The sequence below is a fragment of the Haliaeetus leucocephalus genome, unplaced genomic scaffold (genome assembly GCF_000737465.1).
Source record: "Haliaeetus leucocephalus isolate CR32 unplaced genomic scaffold, Haliaeetus_leucocephalus-4.0 Scaffold101, whole genome shotgun sequence".
NCBI classification, from domain to species: Eukaryota; Metazoa; Chordata; class Aves; order Accipitriformes; family Accipitridae; genus Haliaeetus; species Haliaeetus leucocephalus.
In genome coordinates this window covers 1,343,585-1,361,439 of record NW_010972537.1, presented here as the reverse complement: position 1 = coordinate 1,361,439, position 17,855 = coordinate 1,343,585, and the positions used below count along the sequence as shown (strand labels likewise).

At 39.2% G+C, this 17,855-nt stretch overlaps 1 protein-coding gene across 1 annotated transcript in view; it reads left to right on the top strand.

Moving 5' to 3' along the window:
* LARGE (like-glycosyltransferase) overlaps nt 1-17,855 on the top strand; it is a 206,257-nt gene that overhangs the window by 138,120 nt on the left and 50,282 nt on the right. Inside the window, exon 6 of the mRNA XM_010585370.1 lies at nt 4,047-4,151. Within this exon, the coding sequence (XP_010583672.1) occupies nt 4,047-4,151 (105 nt within the window). The remainder of the gene's footprint in view (nt 1-4,046; nt 4,152-17,855) is intronic.

Sequence of the window (17,855 nt, the reverse complement as noted above, 5' to 3'; positions counted from 1 at the left end):
CCAGAATCATAGCCTTGTTTCTTGTTGTCTGGCTGTTAGTGGTGATGTATGAATAAGTAAGAAAGACAGCTTCATTTTCATAAGCTAACTTGTGCCTGGAGTAACGGAGAGTGAGAGGAGTGCACTTAATCATAACTGCAGGGCTAGAGCAGAAAACAATGACAGAGCTTTTGCCGTTAGTGGTGGTATTTTATTATAATAACTCTTAGGAAGAAGAAACAGGCAGCTCAGAATGCTGAACGATTCAAATTCATTATGGTAGCCACCGTGTTCTCATCTGCTGGAAGAATAACTCACATAACTCTTTTATGCTTGCCTTTTACAAAAGGCCATGGTGGGAAGGAGCTCCAGTTCTCCCCAGACAATCTGAATTCAGATTGCGGTATGATCAGAGGTGAAAAGAAGCTGGTGAAAGTTTCTGCAGAACTGCAGGCACCTTGCAGGGAAGGCATGAGGAGTGGCAAAGGGACAAGTTGGGGCTGATGGATGCTCAGAAAACTGTGAGCAAGGGGAGCGTTCATTGCGCCTGCTCGACGCCATGCATTGCTCTGGCCAGTGCCTCGTTTCTATAACTTCATAATGCATTTGGAAAAAGAAATAACTAAATGAAATAACTGGTAATGCTCAGATACACTGGACAGATATTCTCACAATGATTCATTAATAGAAAAAAAAATTTGATGAAAGCTTTGAGCGAAATATTTTTAGTTGTCCAAAATTGGAAGGGCAAAACTTAGGGGTTTATTTTCTTTGAGCTTCTAGATACATAGAATAAAGTGGTATATGTGGTATATACTATGCATCTGTATTATGTGTCACATTGTTTGATATTATTTAAAATGAGGAGGGTCGTACATTTAGATGTGGTTATTTTGATATCTTCAGATGAAAATATTTGGGGAATTTTTTTCCAGAGAATATTTCTGAATTTCTTTTTTCTAAACTGATTCAGAATGAAAACATTTTTTGATTAATATTTGCTATGCAGCTGAAGTTCTGGTTTCCTGATCACTTCTGCCCTGAGTCTAGATCACAGAGACAAAGTAAAGGGAAATAAAAATATATTCTTCTTTGGCAGAGACAGCAACACTATTCCAGCCTAGAGAAAACAGAAATATAACTAGAGAAGATACAAAACATATCTTCATAACTTTCTCCAAGGTGGCTTGGGAGACAAGCCATCACATCTGCCTGGTAGGTTTTCAGACACCAGCAAGAGTTACAACAGCCTGACCAGTTGCATAATGCTCTACCCTAGGACAGTACGTGAGCACGTGTGCATTCCCAGGCCATTGCAAAGGCAAACTAAAGTGTGTTAGCCAACACATTTTGCTTTGTATTTGTGACAAGCTAAAAGGTCACGTACAGGCAGTTATTCCAGCTCAGTTGATACACAGTAAGTCACATTATCTGATCCATGTATCTAAGCCGGAAAGCTTACATGATGTTAATTTCTGCCTTCATCCATGTCCCGTATCAAACCTCAAGAAATACTGGTGAGAGCAGGATTTGTTCTGGCGTCTTCAAAATAAAGGGAAAAGGGGGAAGGAAATGATACAGCTGCAATAAATATGTGCGAACATAATTTCCTGAGCCTTTTCAGTTTATCTTAGCATGAAAAATAATAACTGAGAAATAAGTATTTCAGGGCTACATTGTCAGAACTGAGGTTTTGGACTGGTAGGTGCGAAAGGAAAACCATTAACAAGCAGCAAGGTTTGTTCGGTTTTTATTATTCATCAGTTTGAAGGCTGAACTCTGTGGCTTGTTGGGAAATGCATGGGGCTAAAATAACGAAAGCAGATTGATGCTCTGTGGTAAGGAAGTTCAGTATCTGCTTCTTGCAAATGGAATTCTAACATTTCTTTTGATGTTAGCAGTACTATCCTGAGAAGGATCTGTGGACTGATGAGTTGTGAAATGCGCTGTTAGAATATGGGCAGGGTCACTCTCTTCCTACCGGCTGTGCCAATCCATTCCAGCCAAGCTGCACCTGCATTTTTTATTGGGGTTTTTTCTCATCCTTTACTAGCCATGGTAGTTTCTTATTTTGATTTATTCTACCTCGACTGTAGGGGAGTGGTTATAAAAAGCAGGCAGTCTTCCAGCACAGAATCAACAAATGTTGGTTTAAATTTTGCCCTTCAGCCTTTTTTGGCTAAGACTTGTTTCAGCCAGTTGAAATCCCTTTCATATTTCCTCACAATATATGGCTCGTGGCACCTCATGTGCTGTCTAGTGTCTTCCATGTGTCTCACAGGTTGAGAGATGCTACAGTTTATTTGTATGAACAAATCATCAGTTGCTTAGGATTCATCTGCCTCTAACTTGTCATTTCCTTCATGCTCTTGTGCATTGCACTCTGTTAATATTACCAGTTTTCAGTAGCACCAATGGGGTGATAAATGTGTGATGGTCTTTTATATGATCCTTTCTGCTCTCCCCCTGATTTTCCACCTTCTTAAAAAATGAGTTATGGATTATAATGTGAAAACTTAAATACATATTACATGTAATATGTAATGCAAAAGGAGGGACATCATTAGAAAATGAGGTCTGGTGAGGACTGGCATGTTGTGATTAGGATAGAGTAGGATGATCCTGAACAGTGATGTGGACTGGACTTGGTAATCTCTCAAGGTTATTTCTAGATTGATTTCCATTCACTCCTTGAATGCTTTCGTAGTGTTCTTATTTATTTGTTATATGAATTGGCCACTCACTGCTGCTCACACTCTTTGAAACAGCATTCGAGACACATGTGGGGGTTACTGATGTTCCACTGAATTAGAGATACTGCAGGAGAGTCTCGCAATCACCTGACGTATCCTAATCTCTTCCTAGCTGATTATAAAATTGAATTAATCACTTCTGTCTTTCTGTCTTGCTTCTGAGCCCAGTCTTGTCTTGGGCCATACTCAAATTTTAGTAATTCAGCTATGGTCCTACATAAGCAACATATAACGATCATTTAATGCTTTCAGTGCACTGTTGTGACCGTACATCCAGTTTTATGAGCATAGCTGGGATTTGAAAATGTGCCTTCAGAGCATGATGCTTAATTGCTTTCTCAAAAGGTTGCAAAATAATTTTCAATCCCAGCCTTAGTGCCCTCACTGAGCGGGTCCGTCTGTCAAAACACCATTCCCTTTCCTTTCTTTGACTAGATCCAAATGCAGTTTTCCCCTTCCCTCCATCCTCTGTCACCAGAGCATCATTTCAATCACTTCTCTTATTTACATTTTATACAGCACATTTCAGGATAGATAATTAAGTCCTTATCTATACAAACATTCCCTTTTCAGTTGATTTTTAAGCAGTGCAAACCTTGTAGACACATTTGCTTTAAAACACATTTTACTGTAGCTGAAGCCAGCTGCTAATCAATGTAAGCTAAACCAAAATAAGCCCATCTAAAACTGAAATCATAATTTCTATGCAGCATTCCACACAGGCTTACCTAAATGACTTTTAAATTACTCTCTTAAATTAAAACGGTGCAGCTTTCTTTTGTAGGTAAACTCTTAGAATCCAATATTTTCCTGAGCAAAAGGGATTTCCTTTGTGACTGAGAAAAAAATCCCTGAAACTAGTGGGGGGGAGCATGGGAAGACAATAATTTGTTGTACTGAGCCTTGTGCTTCAATTATATTATCTCCATCAGAGTATGAACAGATCTTCATATTAGATGATCATTTTACCAACACTTACTTCTCACTAGGATTCTCCATCATTGTATTCCAAAATCAAGCAGCATTCAGATTTGTCTGGGTGATATATTTTTGTCAGCATGACAAAGGTTCCCACAGTGTTTAATTACTCAGACTAGCCAGGGGAGAAGGAAAGAAATGAGCTGTGCGGAGTTTGCTGTGCCAGGCTTGCTGTCTGTTACAAAAGCAGGCATCTTCCGAATGCGTGAAAGGAAGGCAGCGCCCCAACTTCTGTCTTCTCTTTCCACTGGCTGTCCTTCTCCAGAGCGCGTGTTTGTTTTCCATTGATTGAGTGTCTTTTGTCTCATGATCTTTTTGCAATTTGCTCATTTCCAGGGCAGCAGGTTCTTGGCTTGGTGGAGAACCAGAGTGATTGGTATTTGGGCAACCTTTGGAAGAATCACCGGCCCTGGCCAGCGCTTGGGAGGGGCTACAACACAGGTAGGACCTGAGGGTTTTCTTTGAATTAACGTTTGCACAGAGCATGCAATCAGTTTCCTGGTCTAGAGAGTATGACATGTGGTAACTTGCACCTCCCTTCCTAACCTACTGCAAAATTTGTCATTTAAAGCAGTAAAAATGATGCAGTGTGATGCCTTTTGGAGTTTCTGGTCCTGTGCTACTCTGAGGAGAATATGTTGCTTCTCTAAATCGTCTTAAGAGAGATTGTATGGCATCCTTTGGGGAAGGACAGAGCTTTTCAGCAGTCTGACACACCCTTAGCACATCTCCTACAAGATTTCTGTCCATGATGAAGCATATGTAGGCCCAGCAAGAGGGGAAGAATAGGAATCAAGGCTCATTTTCTGTAGAGAGGTAAATACAAAATGTCAGCCCAATAAAGATATAACTCCTGCAGGACAGCAACAGGGTCATAATTGTCCTAATAAAATGCAAACTACTGGCCATCAATTTCTGCTGCTGTGAGAAAGGAATAAAGGCACTGGATCAGAGAATTTATTAGGTTGCAAGAGACAAGTCTCCCCACAGATTTGTGTTTGGTATGTGAGAAAACATACCAGGTGCATAAAGAACACACACGTACATCTAAATCATTTCCATGCTAGCCTTTACATGCTGATGCAGTGAGTTAGGTTACCTCTCTATTTGTAATACGCGGGCAGAACAGATGGTGAAGCCTCCATTTAGAAAAGATGAGTCCACTTAGATATCCCTGCACTATCAGGAAATTATTCACCATAGTAGTGATTTTGCTTCACAGAAATATATTGGATTGAATTAAACAGACTAACTAGAAAAAGATTCACACAAGTTGTGGTTGGGTCTTCTGTATTTCTGTATTCCTTTGTATATTTGGGGGAAACACTCCAGTTTTTGTGAATTTGTATTTCAGCCTCTGCAAAGCATCTCTGTTCTGAGAAAATGTTCAAAAGAATAGCCTAACAGAACAGAGATAGATATGGATACAAGATTTTGGCAAAAGAGGTTTGTTTCCTGGTTCTCCACTTGCCGGAGCAGAATTGCATATATAGAGGCTTGGGCTGCCTGCCCTCCACCCCCCCAAAAGCATGAGACAGAGCTAAGTTTTATGGATTTGTCCTGAAACCTGAAAGCTTATGTTATACACAACTAAATTTGTTAATGTCAGTTCTCTTCAGTGTTACACCACAAAGCAGTATCTTTTGTTCTACTGAGAGATGACCACCTTTTATAGTTACTTTCTTCCTGCTGCATTTTTGCTTTTTCCTTTCTGCCATTTTAATGCTGACAGAGAAATGTGTCGCAACCACATAACATTAGAGTAACCCAGGAATATGTGGTCTGTAGTATTTAAAATGCAATTATGTAAATAAAAACACTGTAAAGCTTTAATTTATATTGTCTTAACTTACTGTTCCAAATGTTTTATAGGGATACCAAATGTCAGTATATCACAAAATTCTTCCACTGAAAGCAAAAATAATTGAATGTCTGCAGTCCTTCACATACATTGCATGTGTTAGTTCTTGGTATGTGTTAATACATACCTATCAGGCCATGCATAATCCTGCCCATGATTTTAGTTGCTCACAATTTCTTTCTTCAGACAACTCACCTCTAGTTATAAAAACTTTTTTTTTTTAGAAGGAAGACCAGAAAGTAGATAATTAATGGTAGATTGACAAGTGATCATAGGAAGTGGAATGATATTTTTTCAGTACATTCAGTGCACAGAACGAGAGGTCACTGAGTGAAACAGGCAACCTCTGAGAAGTAACAACAATGATATTGACAGAATCAGCATCATTTACTATAATTTTCTTAATTGAATTAATTGTTTGCCTCAGTAATCTAGCAGAGATTGAAGGTGTAAATCTCTCAAGGAAGATGAAATACCAAGTGAAATTGGAGCTTGTTTGATGTGTTCAGTAAGTTAAAATAATTGACACTGAATGTAACACTGTGGCCAAGGAGGATTCAGAAAACTAAGGCGGGGGGGCAGGAAAGAGAGGCAATAACTCTAAGCAAAACACTCATAAAAGACAGTGGGCCAGGAAAGGGAAGACTCAGAAATTCAGGTGCTTAGAGTTGTACTTAGGAATAGTCAAAGGGACCCCAAAATCCTGAAACTTTAATGAGCTAAACAAAGCTGCATCAGGGGGAAGCTCTCAGACAGACTTTGCTCTTGCTCTTGGGAGAGTGTTTACTACAGTCCTGGGATACAATCCTAAGAAAAGAGATTTTTATGTGAGCCTCTTCAGCCAGACCCAACCCTGGCAGATTTGATGCAGAAGCACCCCTCAAAGTCAAAATTCTTCCACTGCTTCCTCCCAATTTCTGAAGCAAATAATTTATCTTTTACTCCAACCTTTCTATGTCTGAGCGACTCTGGACAACATATAGGCTGGGGGAGTCCCAGAAGGCAGAAACATTAAAGCCAAAGGTGTGTTTGTTCCTTCTCCACTAGCTCTTTAAACCCAGTGAGCATGTGCATTCTCCTGTTCCTGTGTGCCCAGGCCAAATCTCCTGACAGCCAATACAGCTTTTCAAGGAAAGATTTTATTTGGTTGTTTTTCATCCTTCTTCCTCATTTGCACAGGCAGATAATCCAAGTCATACTTTAGACCATGATAATATAATCTTAGGAAAACCAGACCAAACTCAGAAGTTAGTTTAGTGACAATTTAATTGGTGTTTAAAATGTTCTTAGAACCATTCTTTATCTGAGATAACGTTACCTTCCTCAAGCCATTTTAAACACAATTCCTTCTGTACCGCAGAGGTACCCAGGTTTTTTCTGTACTTCATTGGCCAAAACTCAGTAAACTGCTTAATCAAATACTTCTTTTATATATCATTCCCTCCATTTTGCTTGTCTACACTGAGATTAACTCTTACAGACTCCTCATACATTAGTTAAAGCACACTTTTCTCTCTGTGTGATCTATATTGTCTTTCACTGACTAAACTGTGCTTTCGAAAGTATTGCCTGAGCTGCACAATGATTTTTCTCTTTACAGATGTTAAACTGACAGCTCCAGAATTGCACTGTATGGTTTGATGTTCCTTTTTGGAATAACAGTCTTCTTAGTCCTCAGAAAAATATCTTGTCAAAGAAATTCTAAACATAAAAGCTTTTAGTACTTTGTCCGCCTTATACTTTCCATCATGGTGGAGAATAGCTTTTAAAAGCAGTTTCTGGTGACTGTTAGCATGATTTCAGGCCACTTCCCCAGCTGGTGTGAATCACCCCTGGCTTCTCTGGCTTTGGTGCAGCAGGACCAACTTATATCAGCTGAGAATGGACTCCATGCCTTTCAAATGGAGCTTTAGGATGGATCTGTGCCTGTAATTTGGGTGCCAGGGGGGCATTTATAAAAACTTTGGCCCAGGGGATTTCAGACTCTAGACTACAGAAGCCCGTCCTGAGGATTTGAGGCTCATCTGAAATACACTGCCTCAGTGCAACTACCAGATACTGTAAGGAGGTGTCTCAACAGCTTGAGCTGAGGATTCATACTCCCACGCTGAGAGATGTCACATTACCAGATTTGTGGATTGAGAACAGAAGGGAATGGCTAGCACCTAACAATTACCAGGCTCCGTGTGCACCGTGCATTATTACGCCCGTATTTGTAATGGCTGGAAGAATGCTAGAATGAATCTCTTTCCTTTATTATTTCCCTGAAAAAAAGGACCTATGGAAGATGAATTGGAAGTGGGAAGCATATGTTATGTCATTTTTACATAATATTTAGCAATTGTGACAAGCGTAGGGCAGACTGTTTATATGAGATTAGGCTGGATCACATCTTGTGCTTCTTCGTGATGATACTGTGCATCTTCAGTGCAGAAAGCAAATGACTAGTAAAGCAGCGCAAAATGGGGTGGTGGCAGTCATGGAACTGCCTGTGGTCCTGCTCCGGAAAAATGATAACCACTTTCATCTGAGCTCCATGGGCTTCGGCACACAACATTATGATAATGGATCTGATGTTAAGACGTGCTGAGCACTTTTAATTTAATCAGACATTTCTGTTTTTCAGAAATCCTCACAATTAATGCTTTAAATAGTTATTGTTGCCTAATTCTGGATAGATCTGTTACCAAAATGCCTTTTTTTCCCCCCTGAGTCAGAATTCCATGACAGCCATCTGAATATAGCACTAATTTGCAGACTATATTCCATAGATTCTGAGTAAAACTAGTGCTTTTCTCCATGTTGTAAAGAAAAGAGTCTAGTGGCTGCGTGAGAGAGGAGATTTTTCCGAATTGTCTCAGTGAATGAAGAAGTCAGAAAACTCATGGTTTATAGAACCTTTAAATACACACCACTGGGGGCTGACTCAGTTTGGCCATGCCCTCTTTAAAAGCCATTGCAATATTCCTGCCTCTCATTACATAAAACATTAGTCATGTTTGGTACGGGAACTGGTATCATTAGGTTTGGTTGTTAAGTACAGGAGACTTTGCAAACAGATGAAAAATACATTTTAATGTTAAAAAAAAAAAGAAAAAAGAAAAAATGAAGTCTAACGCCAATGCAAGGAAAAAGTAGCACCTACTCCACCTACTCAGATTCACACTGTACCCATTTTTTGGATTAGATTATTCCTTCTTTAAGAAACCGTGACTTCATTCAGCAAATATTATTATCAGTGCAAAGCATACTGATACATATGTGCTTTACAATGCAAATGGATGCATTTGAAGTACAGGTATCACGCACATTGTACAGGTAGTAGTTTAGGAGTGCCACCACAATTGCTTTTAGGCTCAACAGGAAATGTGAGTCTGTTTGTGCCAATGGTGGGAAGCTAAAATGATAAGTGTGCTTTTGATGACCAAATACCTATCTTTGTTGGCTATAATCTGCAGCTTGCACTTAAAAATAAACTATCTTAAAGCTGACTACCCTCAAAGAATAGATTCCTTTCCAGTCTTTCTCATGCAGTTTCTAACACGTGATGTACTGAGAACTTGTTTACAGCATGCTTGACGTTTCTCAAATGAGGGTCAATATGTATTTGATTTTGAAAATGGTGCCTCTATTTTGAGAAGCCTACCCATGTAGTAACAGCGTTGCTGCGGCTGAATTAGTCTACTGTTCAGTGCATTCTCTGAGATACATCCTCTGCTCCTTAGCAATTGAATCTATCAGTCCCATAACTGTCTTCTCTTTAAAAACAACGCCTGACTTTCTTTGAAACACTGAAAACTTTCATCTCCTAAGAAACCTGTGATTAAAAAAAACAATGACATTCAGACAGTCTGTACCAGATTCTAGTATCCATTATATTGGTGTAAATAAAAAGTATTTCCTTTTAGTTTAATAAATTGTCCTAGTTTGGGGTTTTTTACTGGTCTGACCTGAGTTCATAATGTAAAGTTCTCCATGTAATGTACATAAATAAGACATATGTATGTAGTATGCCAGCCTGATGATTTAAAGCATCATTCTGAAGTGTGGTATTTTTAGCTTGATCAAGACAGTTCTTTATGTGAACATACATAGCTTGATGAGTAATTATGTTGTCCAGCACTCTGAAATGCCCTCTCTTTATTGTAGAGGGACCATCATTAGCAGGTTAAATTTAGATGAGAGACTTACACATAATAGCTTAGTAGAGGCATCCAGGTGTCTAAACTGAGAACAAAAACTTCTATTATATGACAGGAGAACCCCAGACAAATGCATAGTAATAGTAAAACCATTACTTTCTCTTCTGAAGTGCAAGTTCACTTTCCAGTTTCTCATTGTGCTCATAAAAGTAACTGTAAAGACAGTTCCTTTTTGTAGATACAGAAACAGAGGTTTTAGCCATAGTCCCAAAGCAAAGAAAGAAGCATCACTGTTGGACTACATCTTTGGACTCTTAACAGGTAGCCTGGTGCCTGTCACAGAAAGTAGCAGAGTAACTAAGATGTCTTTCTACACCCCTGTGTCAAAGCTGCCACCTCTAAGAGAGCGCCAACAAAAAACAGTTGCATTTGGTCATAGTCAGATCACTCTCTTAGGTGCTATTGGCTACAGAAATCACTATGCTTTAATCATTTTTAGTGTTAGGGCAAACTAGGTTCAGGACAAACCTTTCCCCTTTAAAAAAATATCAAGAGATTTTTGACAAAGAAGAATCTGCAAAACTGAGTGGACACTGAGATCTCAGGAGCAGCAGCTCAGTTCTTTCCTTTCCCCGTTGTCTTTCTTCTGTCTCTATGTTCAGCTACATCCTGACTTTAACTGTTCCTGCTGTAGCTCCTCTACCCTCCCTCCTCCACGTGTCTTTGTCGAACTGAGCTCAGGGGAGGACAGGAGCACTGCAATACCCTATATATACAGATAGTTTCTACACAGTTGTTCTCAAGGCCTTAGCAGAGACAGTGAAAAGAGAAGCTTTCCCTAATAGGATCGTAGGATTGTAGGCAATTTAGGTCAGAAAGGATCTCCAGAGGTCTTCTGGTCCTCCTCCCACTGAAAGCCAACTCAGGTGGCTCAGGGCCTTTTCCAATTGAGTTTTTAGTATCTCCAAGGATACCTCTCAAGGCAGCCTATTCCTGTATTTGGCTACTGTCTTGGTGACAAAAGTAAAAAATAAAAGTAAAAATTCCTAATACATAATTAGCATTTCCTTTGCTGCACTTTGTGTCAGTTACCTCTCATTGTGTCTCTGTGCATCTCTTAGGACAGTTTGGCTCTGTTAAGTAGTTGTAGACAGCAATAAGAGATCCCCTTAGCCTTCTCTTCTCCAGGCTGAACAAGCCCAGTTCTCTCAGCTTCTCCTCATACATGTTCTCCAGGCCACTGGCCATTTTGATTGCTCTCTGCTGGACTTACTCCAGCATGTCGGTGTCTTTATTTGACTGAGGAATCCAAAATAGTACTTCAGATGTGGTTTTACAAGTGCTGAGTAGAGAGTGGTAATCTTTTTGTTGAACTTCATGAGCTTTCTCTTAGCCCGCTTGTCCAGCCTGTCAAGGTCCCTCTGAATAGCAGCCCTATCCCCAGGGTATTGGCCACAGACCCCAGTTTGGTGTCATGTGTGAAGCTGCTGAGGATACATTCTATCTCATCTCCAGCTAATTAATCAGGATGTCAAACAGTGTCAGCCGCAGTATCAACTCTTGTGGAATATCACTTGTAACTGGCCGCCATCTGAATGTTTAATTGCTGAACACAACCCTTTGAGCTTGGCAGTCCAACTCACTTTGCAGGCACCTTGTAATCCACTTATCCAAACTGTACCTCGGTTTGGCTATATGAGCATGCTAAACAGCTCCACACACATTTTCTCTTTACAGAAATGCATCCTTGTAATTCTGTTGTGAACCTAATCCTGTCTCTCTGTTACTAGAAGAGAGACGGTCGTGGAGGAAGGATTGACCTGCAGCTTACTTTTGGGTGAAGTCATTGCATTAAAAGTACATTGTGTTTCCTGTTTTTTTTAAAAAATGCTATGGTTGATGTTTAGGCTTGTTCATTCTGTGCTGCTGCTTTCCTTCCCCTAATCCCTTTCTTAGAATGTTCTATTCCTCCTGAATCTCATCCAGCCCATGAACCACCCATTAAGAGGGGGGGGGAAAAGTTGTCTGGTTGCTTCTGAATGCAAAATCCCAAACTTTTTTGTCATCCAACTATAAAGAAGTAACTTAGAGGCTGTTCAGCCCATGAGCCACATTTCTTTCTCTGTTGCTAGGGCATTGACTGAATACCAGAGCAAGAAAAGCTATGATTGGTTCTTACTCATTGTGCCCATCCCTACAATTAGCTTTGTGGACTACTGTTAATATTAGAAGCCAGGCAAAATAATTATCATCTGTGCAGGGTGCATTTTTCCTCTTCACTTAGTCCAAAGTAGAAACCTTGTAAAACTGTTGACATTTTGACCCCTATTAAATATGATGCTTTTGAGAGGATCAACACCAAAAAAACCCACGTAATTTAAAGCAATGGTCCCTGTTACCTTTCACTTTTTGCTGCTTTCTGAGGAAGAAAAAAACATAGGTAAGCATCATGGATAAGGTCCAGATCTGATATAAATGCCTGACTCTTGTGTTAAATAGATCTAAGCTGATTTACAGGAGCTGAGGATCAAGAAACAGATATTTTTTCTTTTAAAGGTGGGTGATTCTTTGGTGGAGAGTCCAAGATAGATTAGTTTTGAAAGACTTACTTGTTTTTGTCAGGGGAAATATTCAGCAAGTTCCAGCAAACCTCCTCAGTTTTTATCCATGGAAACAAGCCTTGTGTGATCCCTTTTTCCAAACATGCCTGCACAGGGAGATCCAATGACTGGACCTCCTGCACTGTAACCAACCCTGTACAGTCTGTACTGTTCTGTGATTCCTCTTCAGGACAGCTCACCCAAAGTCCAGTTACTCTGGCCTGATGTAGAGTTGGGACACTCAGTCGCACTTCTGTGTTTTGAGGCACTGACCTGTAAAATTGCACACTCAGAAAGAATGAAGACATGCATGAGAATCAGTCCAGGATGGATAATCAGGTGAACATGAACTCCAGGTTTAATACTGTTGTCAAAATACTTTGTGTGATCATTGGATATATAAACAGGGACATTTCAAGTATGAGTATGGGAGGTATATTTCTTTTGTATTAGGTGTAGACTTTTTACTCCTGACATACCAGTTGTCTACACTGTCAGATAACTTAGCTCCCTAGTTCATTCTTCACTCTTGGCTCCCTGATCATCCACAGGGCACAGAAATTACTTGGTAGCCTGTCTTTCTCAGGGAGCAACCTGTCTTTTGTCAAGAAAAAAAAATATTAAGTGTAATTTGTTGGTAGTTCACTCCAGGAAGTATTTCTGGAAGATAGTATGGATAAGACTTCGCTCTTTTTGGCATCACTTTCCAGTCCTTCAAGACTGCATCAGAAGGCTTCACATTCTCTAATATTGCCACATGCCCTGATGACATTCTTCAGTGCACACAACACAGACCATTAGTTCCATGCTAAAAACTCTCCAATCTAGAAAATTGTAAGATGGCTCTCTCATAATGTCAGACACTGAGAAATGCAAACAAAATAATTTTTATGTCTAAAAACTGAGGAACACAAACTAGGCCCTCAGAGACAAGTAGTACAAGTACTATATAGTATGAAGTGCTAGACCCTGAACAGTGTGTCTACAACCACTCCATAGTCCTTGATCTGGGCACTAGGGATCACTTCTTGGAGTGGATATATTTTAAAATATAGGTTTAGCTACTTGTCCAGGTCTAATCTCCACAGGTCAAAGATGAGTACTTATAAATTAACAAAGTTCAAACAAAATATGGGAAAATTTCCCATAAACTTGGGAAAAATGGCTCCAGGAGCTTATCTGGGAGTGAGTCAAGGGATAGTTTGATCATAGCTTATTAGTATCTGCAGGAGAAAATAACATTTCTTAATAGAGGGCTTGCCAATTTAGCAAAGGTTCAGCAAGATCAAATGACTGCAAGTTCAAAGACATGTTCAAATTAGAAATAAGGGAAGTATCCTTCATCAGGGTAATTAAGCATTGGAATAACTTATCAAAGTTTGTGATGGATTATCCATTATTTTAAATTTTTAAATCAAGACTGAATGTTTTTCTAGAAGTTATGCTCTAGTTAAAGCACAAATTGATATTGAAATATCCTATGGCCTCTGCTATGCAAGAGCTAAAAATTATCCTTTCTGACTTTATCACTTAAATATGTGTTTAACCAGGACTTTGTTCTCCCCTCAACTGAAGTCACCTAAGCACCCAGGCAAATGACATCACAGATAACCTGCCGTGTAAGAATTACTGCATTTTTAGTACTGAAGAGAGGACAAGTTCTTTAAAACTTGTAGAAATTTTCCACATTTTCCCCATGTCACTTTTCTTTTTAAGCCTCACATTTCAAAGTGCTTTATAATAAGATGTGTACCTCACCATCTTTTTGTTAGTGTCAAGTTTGGGCACCTCCATCACGACTTCCAGACATGTACAGAGATGCACACTGAGTAGCTGTTGGGTGATACTTGTGCATGGCAGTGATGCGAGACACATCTTTGAGACAGCTCTCCTCTGCTCCATTTAGATTGGTCATTGCCATTGTGCTGCAGCATCTAGAAGCTGAAACCTCCCTCCTCTCTCTCCCTTTGCTGGTCTGAAGTTAGAATGTGTTATCTGAGGTTTAAAACTTCTGAGCAAAAACTTTCTCAATCTTTTGAATTTCAAGAGAATTTAATGATTTGCCTCTTGTGGGTTTTCTTTCCCCTCTTGGAAGCAATCTCCCTAGTTTACCAACTGAGAAGTCCCTGGAATATTTGCTTCCCAGTGCCTTTAAAATGTAGTCTCTGTACCCTGTATGCTCACAAGGGTCATGTAGTGCAAAGGCTATAAGAAAACTGAGGAGCTTTTTAAAACCCATGTAAGGACCTTCTTCACAGATGGTTTTCATCTCCTGCAACTCTTTGCACAGGGTTCAGGAAACGCAGGGATTCGAGAAAGGTTGCTATCCTTACTCGTCTTCCTTGATGCCCAAAGCAAGTAGAGCAGCTGGGCAAAACTGTAGCTTCCCTTTCTGATTTTGCTAATATTTGTCTTTTTGCCAGCCATGTTGTTTTCCATTATAGGATTTAGGAAAACTTTATCAGCAATTTGGGCAGGAAGATGTCTGACTTTGCACTGTTTGGGATCTATGTTAGAGAAGGCCAATTCCTCCAGGTCTAGAGATGGCTTTTCTTTGCTGACCTCTGAGAGACCTGCAGAATTGTTACTTCTCTTCACAAGAATCTGGAAGATGGGGGGGAGAGCATTACTTAGCAGGGTGGTCTTTAAGTAGCAGAGGTTGTCCTTCATAGACTTCTAAAAGACTTATGGCTCATGACTCCTCTTCTGTAGACCTTTTAGACTCCTGAATCAAGAAAATTTTTCTGTAGCAGCCTTTGTGGCTTTAAGAAAGTTGCAGAAATTCCCCCAGAAATGGAAGTCATTAAAGAGAAGGTACAAAGCCTATGTATCTTTTTTTTCAAATTACTCAGGAAGAATAGCATCTAAACAACAAAGAAACAATTAGAAAACTAGGAAATTCGGAACTACAGTCAGTAGCTCTGTAAGAAGTTAGAATCATACTTGAGTACATCTTTCCTCTCAATTCTGCCTAAGGAGAAACATAAGAAAATTTTTTTAAAAAAAGAGAAAATAAAAGTGTTTCATTTCATTAAATGGTCATCAGGAAGTGTAAACAAAATGTTTATAATGCTTCAAGAGGAAGCAGGCTCCCAACAGAGTGACTGCACTACATTTCAAAATGCACTCTATAACAGCTTCGCTTTCAATACATGTGCAGAGAAAACAAGGGCTACTGCATTCTGTCACCATGCCCGGAGGGACACCCACTTTCCATTTCAAAACAGCTTCTCAGCCCTGTTCAGTTTTCTCAAAGAAAAGTTCAAATGTGGAGTCATCGTTTATTCTCAATTAACACATTGTGCATCCCTGCGAGTTTTTATTAGGTTTTTTTTTTACATTGTGAAAGGCTTTTTAGGAGAAAAAGGCTGGTGTGTGTAAATTCATAGTTAAATAATGTATTGGGATACACCAAAAATGTGTTAGAATAACAGTCCTTTGGTCATACTGTGTTAAAAGCTATAGACATAAGCTATGGTTTTATTATACTAATGATACGGCTAGTCAGATTATGAGCAGCAGTTAGGTGGTCTATAAATCAAGTGAAATAAATGCAGTGATTTTCACCCACACGAAGACTTAAAATGAAGATTTAAAAATGCAGGCAGTGTCTTGTTGTGGAATTGCAGTTTTAATTCAATTTTTTAATCCTTAACAGCCATATACTTGTGTTTTCTACTTGCTCTTGATATTATGGGTGGAGAGCAGAGGCCAGAGTCAGTGGTGTGGAGGTGTGGCCCAGTGGCTTCCAGATGCAATCCTTAGTGAAACTGGTCATTTGGGCCCTGATCCAGCAAAGGTATAGCCGCATTCCTAGCATTACACACCGTGAGCACTTCCGTTGATTTCAGGTACAATAAATTGGAATTAAAAGAACACGCACAAGTATTCGCTAGAGTACTAAGCCATCAACACTATCATGGTGCATCTCCTGGGATAGCAGAGCTACAAGCGCCTTCCATAGCACCTAAAGCTGAACTCAACTTTTTGATGCCAAATCTATTTTACAAAACACGGTAGCTTACTGTTGTTTGTACTGCCTTAAATCTCTGGGTCCGTTATTTATTACAGCAAATCTCCATAATGTCAGCCCTATCCAACATTATTTCTTACAGCATCTAAGACTCAGTGGTTTGGTGTATGGTCTTTGGTATGCCGATTAGGTATTGTAAAATCCCAGTAATTTTTTTAAAACTCACTCTTGCTTTATAATATATTTTGAAGTGTGTCTTGCCTGTCTTCTTCAGATATTGTAATGTAATCTACTTGCTATGTCTAGATGGTTCACTGTTATAGGCTTAGTTTCGAGAAGAATTTTTAAAAACCTGACAAAGATAAGCTCTGAGATGCTGTTCACATAATATGGTATTGCCTCAACAGCTCACAAAAGCATCCTGTTCCATCTGAAAGAAACAGGCAAGGTAGTGCTTACAGAAAATGATCTCTTAGTAGCGACATTTTTTTCCCCTACAACACCGAGTATTTTTTCAGCCACCTTAAAAGGGCCATTGTAATAAATTGATTGAGTTTGAAAGCTTGTCCACTTTCACTATAACTTCTGTAAGTGATTCTGTTCTGTCTTAAAATGTTGTTTATTACTTCCAGCTCTACTACATATTCCTCTCTGAATTTCAGGAAAAGCCATAGTCTGCGTTCCTGAAGCAAGAGGTGGGGATGCTTGGTAGCATTCCAAGGGAAATTGCTGATGTTTCCACAAACTTTCAATTTACTATTCAGAAAAATGAAATGAAATATTTTGTTCTGGAGCAGATTAACAAAAAAAAACCCCAGACTATTTTGCTGAGATGGCTTGAAGCATCTCCTGAAAACATTGCTTAGTCAAAACATTGGAAAGACAAAGAAACTGATTCAGATTGAATCAAAAAATGGGAAAAGGACAAAAAATTCAGGTGACCCCCAGAGTTTTGTTAGACCTAGAATGAAACATTTATTTTCCTTTTCAGGTCTTGTAACCATTTTCATTAAGATTTTTAATATGTGTCAATTTTGAAGTGAAAAATACTATTTTAGAACAAGTTGGTTTTTAAAATGTGCCAAAAAAAATTTGCAGTATTTCCCAACTGAAACATTTTAGTCCAAATATGTTAATTAGGGGAGTTTGCCCTGCTTTCTCCAATCTATTCACTAAATTTCTTTTTTGTTGTTGTTGTTTTGCTTTTGGGGCTGGTTTTTTGTGTGTGTGTCCTGAAATTACATTTTTTAGAAACTCCTTTGTATGTTTGTTTTTTTGAGCAATTCAGAATCTGACAGATTTTGGTAGTTCAAACAAAGTCTCATCAAGCAGGGGGAGAAAATGCCATTCAAGTAAAAACTAAGACTAGGATGTGTTGCACAGGTTTAGTAATAAAGCATTATTTTTCCAAGAGCTTTTTGAGATATTTGCATCTGTGTATATGCCTGAACTATTTCCTTAGGATAAGGAAAATAGGGTGTTCTCTGGCTGATCATAATTTGTGTAATACTCATGAGACATTTGGGTTGCCACGTTTCTCTTTTTGTTTATTTGCTGCCAAGTTTTTCC